This window comes from Haematobia irritans, chromosome 2 (genome assembly GCF_050003625.1).
Source record: "Haematobia irritans isolate KBUSLIRL chromosome 2, ASM5000362v1, whole genome shotgun sequence".
NCBI lineage: Eukaryota > Metazoa > Arthropoda > Insecta > Diptera > Muscidae > Haematobia > Haematobia irritans.
Genome location: NC_134398.1, coordinates 216,251,923 through 216,264,007, shown reverse-complemented (window position 1 = coordinate 216,264,007; position 12,085 = coordinate 216,251,923). Strand labels below are relative to the sequence as shown.

Here is a 12,085-nt window from a genome sequence, read left to right as displayed (position 1 = left end):
AGCGTCACTTTATCCAAATACAATCTGGCAACATCGCCGCGACTTGCACTGATGAGATGTTCTGGATAGAACACCAGTGCAACGATGTTCTGGATAGCCCATACAAATGTTGCATCCAGTGCAAAAAGAAAACAGCCCTAATGAAGATGGAGGAAAAATTAGGTGTAAAGCCATTCTTTTAGGAAAAATCAAGGCATATTAATTAAAGGTAAAGTCATGCAATCAGGTGACTAATATCGACATTCATCTTGTCAAAGTCTTTGTTTACGTTTAGTAGGTTTGTTTACATTCCTTGTGTACATAAATATTGCTTTTATTTACATTGTTTCATAAAACTAAACCCATACATGTGTATGTATGGGTTTAGTTTTATGAAACTTTTCGCCTACGTGTTAGAAACTGGGGAGAAAAATAAAAGGGCTTTCTTGAAAAACTGTTAAATATAATTATCTAAATTTACAACAAAGTCCAAACGTTCAACAATACAACAATACTACACATACACAAAATGTCAACTTAAGTGACCTGTCATTTCAGTTTGACTTTCTAAATATCATGGGGTGTACACACGTTTGCTCGTGACTTTACCTTTAATTAATATGCCTTGAGGAAAAATGGAAGAACCAATAAAAATCCAAGCTGAATTAGCGATCCCTCATTAATTTCATTGCAGAAATGCTTGTTTTAATTATGAAAATAAATTTGTTTTTGCTAATGTTTTGCGAACATCCCCTTACACGTGAAGATTTGTGCCTTCCAACCGGAAAAAATCAAAGTTGTTTTGATTTTAAGGTAGGTACTATGTTCGGTTTTCGAGTTGAAAACCACTTTATTTTCGCGATTACTTTTCCTTAAATAATCAAAATTATAAATGAAAACAAACTTATTCCTGTAAAGTCTTGCCGAAATCTAGAGGAACAAGAAACCACGCATCAATTGTGTTGATTTGTCTGCTTTATATTGAACTGTTTTAATAAAGTAACCACGAAAATTTCAACGCGAAAAGCGAACATAGTACTTACCTTTATGCCAACACGTCCCCGCAACACGCAAACATGGTCTTATACTAGCGGATTTGTCGCCGCAACGTGTTGTGTCGTAGGATTTATCCGACCGTACAAGGTGCCCTTAAGTTCGATTTAAAGGCCGGTATTAAATTGGCATTATCGCGCTAAAACAGCCATATTTTCCGGTTACTTTTTGTAATAATTCATTTTAAAGAAAATTAAATTTTTCAATTGTTAGCGTTTGACCACATTGTTATGCGCTTTACAGACTATCAGTTATTCCGGACGACAGTGCTCGTCTCGAACATATCCCATATATTTTGCACATTATAAGTTAAGTCCGAAGGCATAATCGATACTGCTGCATGTTTATGGGATCGATAACACATTTGCCGATTATTTAGTCATCGCCGACACGTCGTATCGATCCGACACACTGTAAGATTCGTTACAAACACCGACATACCGTCCGGAATAACTGATAATCTGTAAAGCGCATTACAGATTATCAGTTATTCCGGACGACAGTGCTCTTGTCGAACATATCCCATATATTGTACACATTATAAGTTAAGTCCGACGGCATAATCGATACTGCTGCATGTTTATGGGATCGATAACACATTTACCGACTATTTAGTCATCGCCGACATGTCGTATCGATCCGACACACTGTAAGATTCTTTACAAACACCGACATTCCGTCCAGAATAACTGATAGTCTGTAAAGCGCATTATCCCTGCCAACATTTTTTGAATTTGAGGGCGCTTCTGAGAATCCACACTACGTCGAAAACAGTCGTACACGATATCCAAAACTTCTCGGAAAAGCGTCGTCACTATTGAGAAGTTGTACCACGCCAAGTTACTACAAAAAAGTATTGCATGAGTGCAATTATTAGGTGCCTTTCTGGATACATTTAGAAGGACGCCAATAAGAGCCAAGAATTCGCTCAATATTTTTTATGTTTGTTTATCTAAACGGCCCATATGTTGTAAATTTTTTTCGTTCTGGCAGCACTGTATATAACAGGTGATTTGTTTTGACAAATAAAACCCCACATTGAACAAAATAAACATATAGCAAAATTATTTCTAAATTCAATATTAAACTATAAATGAATACAAGGATATTTTCAAATAGTTTAAAGTAGAACTGGTGATTACGCGGTATTATATTCTGCAGAGATTGTTTTATGAAAGGCAATTTCTATGAGTGCAGTAATTTTATTGGTAAGCCGCACGTGTTTGTATTGTTTATGGCCCATTTTTTTAGAAAATTTTTTCTTCTATGCAGGTTTTGAAACAGAGGCATTACAATGGGTGTTCGTGGTCTAACTGGTTTTATTGCACGGCATGCAGAACAATATCTTGAGCCTTATGAGTTACACGATTGTAATCTCGTAATAGATGGAGACAATTTGGCGTGCAACCTATACAAAGATGTTACCGGTACTTATTCAGCATTTGGTGGTGACTATGATGACTTCTATCGTGCTGTAGTCAATTTCTTTGTGGTTCTTGCAGAGTGCAATATTAAAGCTTATGTTTTAATGGATGGTGGCTATGAACAACGTAAATTGCGTACAGTGGCCAAACGAATGAGAGGAAAGATATGTGTGATCAAACGTATCAATCCTTGTGCATCCATAACTGTATTCCCTTTGATGATGAAAGAGGTATTTGTCGATGCTGTTAGGGATTGTGGGGTGCCAATAATGCGTTGTGTTTTCGAAGCTGACGATGAGTTGGCCAGTTTGGGTCGAAAATTAAATTGTCCCGTATTGAGTTATGATTCCGATTTTTATATACACAACGTACGCTATATTCCCTTGATTACCCTGACTGTCAAGGCCCATACAAAGGTTTGTAAAGGCAAAAGTAATGCTGATGATTCCGATAGGAAACTTCGAAAAGCAGAAGCAAAAAAGGTGAACAAACGCACCCGTGGAAATCGAATAATGGAATCAATAGTGGTGGATAATAAGGAGAAGTCAAGTCATAAAGGAAAAAGTACCTACAAGTATTTGGATTGTTGCATGTATAGAATTGAGAATTTGATATCACGTGGGTCGTTGAGTAAGGAAAAACTACCTCTGTTTGCTGCACTATTGGGCAATGATTATATATCGCGTTCGGCATTTCACAATTTCTTCCTTTCGGGTATGGTTAAAGGAGGCCGTAGTCGTAGCAAAAAGTCAAATGCTCAACAACGCCGAATTAAGGGAGTAATACAATGGCTGAGAACTGAAACTGCAGAATCGGCCATGATGAAAATTGTATCCAGATTACAAAAGGTAAGATTTTTAGTTAATTAATATGTTTTCATTAAAAGTAATTATATTTTCTTTTCAACAGAATCAAAGAGATTCCTTAGTGGCCCAAGTGGAGGCAGCAACATGTGGCTATTCGAATGAACTTTGTAGATCATATGAATTTTTTAAAAGTAACTATAAAGATATTCAAGATTTTTCGGAGCATAATAATGAAGATACAGAAGAAGAAAATGATTCCGAATGTAGTGAAGAAAACACTGAATCGGATGAAGAAGAATATGAAGAATTATGCGAAGAAGATGAAGAAGACTTAGAGGTTCTCGAAGAGCAGGAGGTTTCACAAAGTGATAAAGAGGAATTGAACAATAAATTGGAAGAATCTGCCACATCGGAAAGTGATTCCGAGAACAATGAGAATACCGAAGACAGTACAAATTATGTAATATCTAAATTTCCGCAATGGTTTTTGGAGAAACTCTATCCGGCCAATTTACCCAGATTTTGTGTGGATCTTATGCATTTACGCAAATATATCAATAATCCTCAAATTGAACATTTTCCCTATCCAGATTGCAATGAAATTGCATTGCCCATATTGAGTTTTACATACGCTCTACTGAACAATGTCCAAGGGGAAGAATTTGTGGAAAAGATCAACGATGATGGTAGTGTGAGACATCTATTTTTCACATATCTCACTAGGGCCACCCGTGTAACGAATGTCCAATACATCTCAGTTGAAATTAAAGAAAAGCCAAAGTATCCATTCGAGCCTTCAAATCCAAATCCTATGCTTTTGCACTGTGTATTCGAAAACAAAATGCCAGAATTGAATGTGTGCCAACTGTTTAATGAAATCCGAAATATACCAGAAGATTTGAGTCTATATTTTTTGGCCATTGTCTATTGGTTACAAAAATCACAACATTGTGACCTTATCCATTTACATGCTCTGATTGTATGTCTTGTGGTCATGAGGACTATTGATTCGAAAATCCCTCCCGAAAGAGATATTAAAGCGTTTACCAAGAGATTTGGTAAAATCATTAAGAGAGAGAGACAAGTAAGGGATAAAGAAGTAGCTGAAGGTGTGAAACGTTCTATTAGAGATGACCTTAGGGCTTTGCCCATTAGCAAACGTATAGATTTTATACAGAAATCCGATTGCTATCTGGTGCAAAATGAACTCTTGAAACATTTCCACATGCAAGAAATTTTCAAAAAGAAATATGATCTATTTTCCAGTACTGTTCTCCATGCATTTGCCGAATTTCAATCTGTTGTCTTCCAGTTACATTCACTAAATGCCCTATTGGATTTTCCCCATAAAGCTCCACAAATGGGACAACTATATTGTGGTGTCTTTCTATATAATTTGTACGATTTGTTGCGCAATCGTTTGGATGTGGAATATTATATAAAGCACTTCATCTTCAAAGACTCTACAATGATGTTAGATTTTTATTCCTATCTGTGGCATTGGTGTGAACCATTTATACCTTCATGGAAACATAAACAGGGTCAATGTGAAACCAATCAAATTAATAAGAAAATTCAAAAAAAGAAACGACAGTTGGAGAAGAAAGCAAACCAAGGAAAGGATACCACTGCTGGTGATGTTCAAGATCCATATGCCGATATGTTGAGTAGTAGTAATGGTGATGAAGATGATTTTATTGATTTAAACAATAGATTTTGTACAGTTTTAAAAGTTAGCTAGTGACAATTTATTTCTCTTTTTTAAGCAGTGTTGTAACATAATTGTATGTTGAAAGTTTGGAAAATAAAGAGAAAGTTTTTGTATAATATAAACTTTACTAAAAAGATTTTATAATATCTGCTTTAAATAGCAGCTGAAATTCGGTATATGATTTGAAAAAAAAAAAAATAACTTAGTTGTGTTTTCTCTTTAATGACTTTCTATATAAAACTCTCTTCATCAAATTCGCAATGTAGTCGAAATTAGCTTTAATATGAGTACCATATTGAAAGGGTTAAAATTTTGAAGAATCCGTCACCTCTCCGGGTGTATGGTTACGAAAATGTCATGTGAATTCTAAGTATACACTTTTTCTATTATTTGGATACCATACTTATAGGCAATTACGCCATAAAAAAAATTGATAATTAAATTTTATCTCGCAAAACTAACCCATTTTCATGATATTTTCGATTATACACCAACATCAAAATTTTCTTATATTTATATAAAAATGCAGCCATAGTTGCTAAAAAATTTATACAAAATACCCATTTTTTATTTAGTAAAAAAAAGCCAGTCAAAAAAAAAAAAACATCTCGAAAACTAACTAATTTTTTCAAAAGAGGACAAAATTTTTACTTAATATTTTTTCTTTGAAATATACTATTTTTACCAATTACCCAAAATTTTGTGAAATTTTATGAGAAATTGTAATTTATTTTCGCATAGTTAACAAAAATATAAAGGAAAATTTGTAAAACAAAACCCAAAAAAAAAAAAGAAAACAAAAACTAATTATATATTAAAAAGTGTAACATATTAAACTCTTATGGCGATTTCGATTGGGGAAAAAGGTGCAACATTCTCCAAATTGATTGCAAAATGTGAAGGACACTGTCATAGCTTTTGGATCCTGTATCATTTATAATATTATGAATTAACAATAACTTTGGATTGATAGTGTCGAAAATACAATGAGGGAAAAAGTAGTGTAACACCAGGGCAACATATTTTTTGCGAAACGAAAACGCCCTTAGATTAACACTTACGGTTTTCAACCGCCCAGTTTTCGGATTAATATTATAACTAGTTACTAAGTTTTTCTTTTTATCTATATTATAAAATATTTTTGTAGTTTTACTGTGATTTACATTAAATTGGCCACCTGAGGCTTCAAATTTCAAAATAAAATAAAAAAATAATTAAATTAAATACCGATTGTAAGATGTCGATATCTCGAAAACAAGGCTTTTCCGATAAATATTGTATTATCGATTTTAAAAGCTAAACTTGAACTCAATACTTTATGTTTGTTTGTTTTTTCCATCAAAACTTTAAATTAAGTGTGTGAGAACCGATTTTCCGAATTTAGAGTTGCAGTTGGTCAAAGATGTTCATTTTAAAGATGAGGCAAATTAATTTTTCCAGTGGGGATATTTTTGGCCACATAGATGTCGCTCATAATTGGATGAACTAGGTTCATTTCGTTCCAATATATACATTTGAATGAAAGATGATTGTAGAGTCGTATTCTTGGTTTTCTATAAAGCGGACCTTACACGATCGGATAACCTACGACATGCTCGCGAGTTTGTTGTGTGTTGGCTCAAGTTTTGTCCTCACTGCACACAAAAATATAACATGATAGATAATAACAAGAAGAAACAAACAAGACGGGCGAAAAGCGTACTGCTGGAGCTGTTTGTTTAATAAAAAAAGAAAGAAAGAAATGACCGCGTGTATGGTCAAAGCAATGGTTCCTGGATAGATCAACATACTCATTGGAGCACCTTTTTCCAAAGTTATACATTACTTCTCGCCTAGATTTCGATCGAGTGGAAGAAATAGTTCTCAATTTTTTTCACAATTCTGGTTTAGATGTATATATGTATTTCTAAAAGTTCCTTTGCAGAAATGTATGTTTTTATATTGAAAATTACATTGATGTAGATAATGTTGGACGAACATCCCCTTATACCTCCAGATTTGGGTGTCCCACATGGAAAAATCAAAGTTCGTTTGATATTATGTCAACGCGTCCGTGCAACATGCTTATGCACTTTAGAGACTATCAGTTATTCCTGGAATTTCGGTGTTTGTAAAGAATCTTACAGTGTGTCGGATCGATACGACTTGTCGGCGATGACTAAATAATCGGTAAATGTGTTATCGATCCCATAAACATGTAGCAGTATCGATTATGCCTTCGGACTTAACTTATAATGTGCACGATATATGGGATATGTTCGACACGAGCACTGTCGTCCGCATTATACTAGCCGATTTGTCGCCGCAACATCCCTGCCAGCATTTAAAAGTTCCATTTCATCCTCATCGCTATCACAGACTCGTAAGTGACACTACAACAATCGCCAACTGTGATGGGGGAAGCGTATCAGAATGTACCAAATGTACATTAAAGTATTTTGTCTTCATTATTGTTACAAAAGCCATTTTATATTTTGTGAAACGCCAAGCGCAACTAGCTTATTATAATTTATTTAAATAAAAATGAAAATAAAGTGCTTAAAACATAGTTATTACGCTTAAAATTGTGAAACGTATATTGGTGAACAATTTTCGAATTTCCAAATGGAATAAAGTGATAGTTTTTCAGATATTTTTTCAGACACGCTGCCTCTGTCGAGAATAACCAAACTGGCTTATAGACGCTGCAACATGTAACTTGCTACTTGTAACTCAACATAATTCTTTTATTAACACAAAAAATTATGCTAAATATGAAGTGATATTCGTGTAAATGTTATATTTATAAGAATTTATAAATTTTTAATCAAAACAATAAACATCTAAACAATCATGTTTTACTTCACCACTATGATTCTTTTACAACTATCTTAAAATTCACTTTACTAATGATTTGAAGGGGCTCTTGTTAGCGTTGTTCTATATTTATCTAAAAAGGCACCTAATAATTGCACTCATGCGATACTTTTTTGTAGTAACTTGGCGTGGTAAAACTTCTCAATAGTGACGGCGCTTTTGCGAGGAGTTTTTGATGTCGTATACGATTGTTTTCGAAGTGGTTGGGATTCTCAGATGCGCCGTCAAATTAAAAAAGTGTTGACAGGGATGTTGTGTGGTAGTGATGTATTTTTAACTTGTAGAACAAAATATTGTAAGAATTTATAATTTTTTAATCAAATTAATAAACATCTACACAATCGTGTTTTACTTGACCATAATGATTCTTTTACAATTACCTTAAAGTGCACTTTTTCTGATAGTTTGAAGGGGCTCTTATTGGCGTCGTTCTAAATTGATCTAAAAAGGCACATAATAATTGCACTGACGATAAACTTTTTTGTAGTAACTTGGCGTGGTACAACTTCTCAATAGTGATATACGATTGTTTTCGATGTGGTGGGGATTCTCAAAAAATGTTGGCAGGGAAGAGAGTGCTTTTGTATTTTTCAAAAAAAAAAAAAAAATCAATCACAATAACGTAAAGAAAGAGCGAAAAAAACAAACAAAATGAAAAACAACCCTTATTTTTGTTGAAGTGGTAATTGATTTCATTGTTTTTATTTATACATTATTACAGGTGAATGCTGAGGAAAACGATAGATGTGAAGGTATGGTCACACTGGAAAAATATTTGGCTTGTGACATGAAGAATGAGTTGGTTTTCGGAAACCAAACATAATATTCTATAATAAACTTTGTAAATAAATTGTTGAAAATAAAATGTTTGTATTTTATTATATATATATATTTTTTTTTATTTTATTTAAAAAAGGAAAAAATTTTTTAAAAAGGTAATATATTTATATATCCAAAATTATTTTCTTTAAAACGAGCTATAAAAAGACAAGTAGCCGTGAAAAAATGACTACTATAGCACGATAATGAGAAGTAAATTCAAGCCTTAAGCAAGGAAAAAGTATGTCTGTCATGAGCGACTAAAATTTTCCTATTTGGTACAAAAGTACTAAAAAGCGCGATATACGTTGGAAAATTCCGCGTTAAATAGATGTGCGCAGATCTTTAAAAAAAAGCGCGAACTTTTCGAAATCTAAGTCACAGGTGTCAAGGCGTTAATCTTGACTTACGGCGCAAGATAAAAAGTTTGGCGCGAAAGTTTTCCAATTTTTAGTCTAAAGTTCAAAGTGAACATGGATTGTATAATAAACAACTGCCCATGCCGTAATTCTTTGGCTATACGATTGTTCTCCATCCCTGAAAGCAGCTTGGAGAAATGGTGCTGGAACGCAAGGTTGCACGTTAATAGCGTCAACTCCTTCTCCAAAAGTTGCAGTCGGCATTTCGAGGTGGACTGCCTCTTGAAAAGAAAGCTTAGAGCGGGGTCAATGCCGACATTAGAATTAGGTAAGTAATATGTTTTATGTGTTAAATAGTATTATATACTAATAAAGAAAAATAAATAAAATGAAAGTTTTAACTCACACTATCGTTGTGCTTTCTTAAATCTGTATGTGGAATTTGTGGTTGTTGTATTTGTGTGTTGCTTCTTGAATCATGGACTTTCATTGTGTTTTATGTATGTAGGGTGCAATTTGAAAACTCTCCACCAGACCGTCATTGTGCTTGCTGTTACTTGTAGTGGTTTGTTTTTTTTTTTTGTTGGGCTTCGTTTACCTTTCATTGTTCTTTGTTTGCTAACTTTTTGCTGTCAGCAGTAGGCATGATTTAAATTTATTATTTAAACAAATTATTTAGTACCATCCATATATACATACATATAGTTTTAACCAGACATATCGCTAATGAATCTTGTCATAATTTCGATTATCCTGCACGAATCAAAGGACTAAAAATCCTTGCCAGAAATCTCCCAGTAGCAATACACAACTACAACGAGAGTAACATCAACCGTCGAACGGAACGGACGTGTTTTTAATAGCGGATTAACTCATCGTAATAAGTACCTACTACAAATTTCAAGTGTGGTGGGATATTAAGCCACCATGCAGCGAAAATTAAGTGCTGAAAACATGGTTATTACGCTTAAAATTGTGAAAGGTATATTGGTGAACAATTTTCGAATTTCCAAATGGAATAAAGTGATATTTTTCCAGACATACTGCCTCCATAGAGAATTAACACACTTGCTGATAGACGCGGCAACATGTAATTTCCTTCGTGTAAATCAACATCGTTCTTTTATTAATGAAAAAAGTTATGTTTAATGTGATGAGATAAACGGAAAAATGTTATATTTATAAGAATCTATAAATGTTTAATCAAATTAATAAACATCTACACAATCGTGTTTTACTTGACCATAATGATTCTTTTACAATTACCTTAAAGTTCACTTTTTCTAATAGTTTGAAGGAGCTCTTATTGGCGTCGTTCTAAATTGATCTAAAAAGGCACCTAATAATTGCACTGGTGAGAAACTTTTTTGTAGTAACTTGGCGTGGTACAACTTCTCAATAGCGACGGCGCTTTTTCGACGAGTTTTTGATGTCGTATACGATTGTTTTCGATGTGGTGGGGATTCTCAACAAATGTTGGCAGGGAAGAGAGTGCTTTTGTATTTTTCAAGAAAAATCAATCACAATAAAGTAAAGAAAGAGCGAAAAAATCAAACGAAATGAAAAACAACCTTTATTTTGTTGAAGTCTTAATATAAGCACTTGTAATAATTTTTAATAATATTTGATTTCATTGTATTTATTTATATTTACAGGTGAATGCTGAGGAAGATGAAAGATATGAAGGTATGGTCACACTGGGAAAATATTTGGCTTGTAATATGAAGAATGAATTGGTTTTCGGAAACCAAACATAATATTCTATAATAAACTTTGCAAATAAATTATTGAAAATAAAATTTTTGTATTTTATTATAAATATTTTTTTATTTTATTTATTTTCTTTAAAATGAGCTTTTAAAAAGACAAGTAGCCGTGAAAAAATTACTACTATAGCACGATAATGAGATGTAAATTCAAGCCTTAAGCAAGGAAAAAGTAGGTCTGTCATGACCGATTAAAATTTTCCTATTTGGTACAAAACGTACTAAAAATCGCGATATAAGGATGGTATTAAGTTCGAGTTTAGCCGCTAAAAACGTCATTTTTTCACGACTACTTTTCTTTAATAATCCAAACTTTGTGAAAATTTGCTTTGGGCTTTTCCCCATCAAGTTATAATAAAATTTGCACCAAATACGTATAATTTCATGCATTTTTCTTACTGATTTAGTTTTCACTTTAGCGATTTTAGCGGCTAATCTCGAACTTAATACTCACCTATGCCTTGAAAAATTCCGCGTTAAATAGATGTTCGCAGGTCATTTTAACAAAAGTGCAGTTTTTTCTAAAATCTAAGTCACAGGTGTCAAGGCGTTAATCTTGACTTGCGGCGCAAGATAAAAAGTTTGGCGCGAAAGTTTTCAAATTTTTAGTTTAAAGTTCGAAGTGAAAAAGTGAACACGGATTGTATAATAAGCAACTGCCCAGGCCGTTATTCTTTGGCTATACGGTTGTTCTCCATCCCAGAAAGCAGCTTGGAGAAATGGTGCTGGAACGCAAGGTTGGACGTTAAAAGCTTCAACTCCTACTCCAAAATTTGCAGTCGGCATTTCGAGGTGGACTGCTTCTTGAAAAGAAAGCTTAGACCGGGGTCAATGTCTACATTAGAATTAGGTAATATGCTTTATGTGTTAAATAGAATTATATACTAATAAAGAAAAATAAATAAAATGAAAATTTTAACTCACACCACATACGATGACAACGATGCTTTCTTAAACCTGTATGTGGAATTTGTGGTTGTTGTATTTGTGTGTTGCTTCTTGAATCGTGGATTTTCATTGTGTTTTATGTATGTAGGGTGCAATTTGAAAACTCTTCACCAGACCCTCGTTGTGCTTGCTGTTACTTGTCATCATCAACCGTCGAACGGAACGGACGTGCTTTTTTTAAAGCGGATTAACTCGTCGTAATAAGTACCTACTACGAATTTCAAGTGTGGTGGGATATTAAGCCACCATGCAGCGAAATTCAAAGTCATCCACTGGGTTGCTAACTTCAGGGCCCAGTGGACGGGTATCGACTGGAGTTATAAATTTGGGCAATGACCAAGAGTTAGGCCCAATTAGTCGACCT

At 33.8% G+C, this 12,085-nt stretch overlaps 1 protein-coding gene and 1 long non-coding RNA gene across 2 annotated transcripts; both read left to right on the top strand.

Moving 5' to 3' along the window:
• Positions 1-2,043: 2,043 nt before the first annotated feature.
• On the top strand, positions 2,044-5,107 carry LOC142227076 (protein asteroid-like). The gene is made up of 3 exons (XM_075297404.1): positions 2,044-2,240; positions 2,305-3,304; positions 3,366-5,107. Exons 2-3 carry the CDS (start codon positions 2,327-2,329, stop codon positions 5,001-5,003), a joined length of 2,616 nt encoding a protein of 871 aa, XP_075153519.1. The 5' UTR covers positions 2,044-2,240; positions 2,305-2,326; the 3' UTR covers positions 5,004-5,107.
• A 4,501-nt stretch (positions 5,108-9,608) lies between these two features.
• LOC142225200 (uncharacterized) lies at positions 9,609-10,255 on the top strand. The gene is made up of 2 exons (XR_012719215.1): positions 9,609-9,989; positions 10,046-10,255. It is a non-coding gene; the product is annotated as an uncharacterized LOC142225200 (long non-coding RNA).
• Positions 10,256-12,085: the final 1,830 nt, after the last annotated feature.

Bases quoted from the DNA above. Each gene is read 5' to 3' on its own strand.
- LOC142227076 (XM_075297404.1), top strand. From the start codon at position 2,327: ATGGGTGTTCGTGGTCTAACTGGTTTTATTGCACGGCATGCAGAACAA. The intron at 3,305-3,365 runs GTAAGATTTTTA...TCTTTTCAACAG, and splicing joins TTGTATCCAGATTACAAAAG to AATCAAAGAGATTCCTTAGT.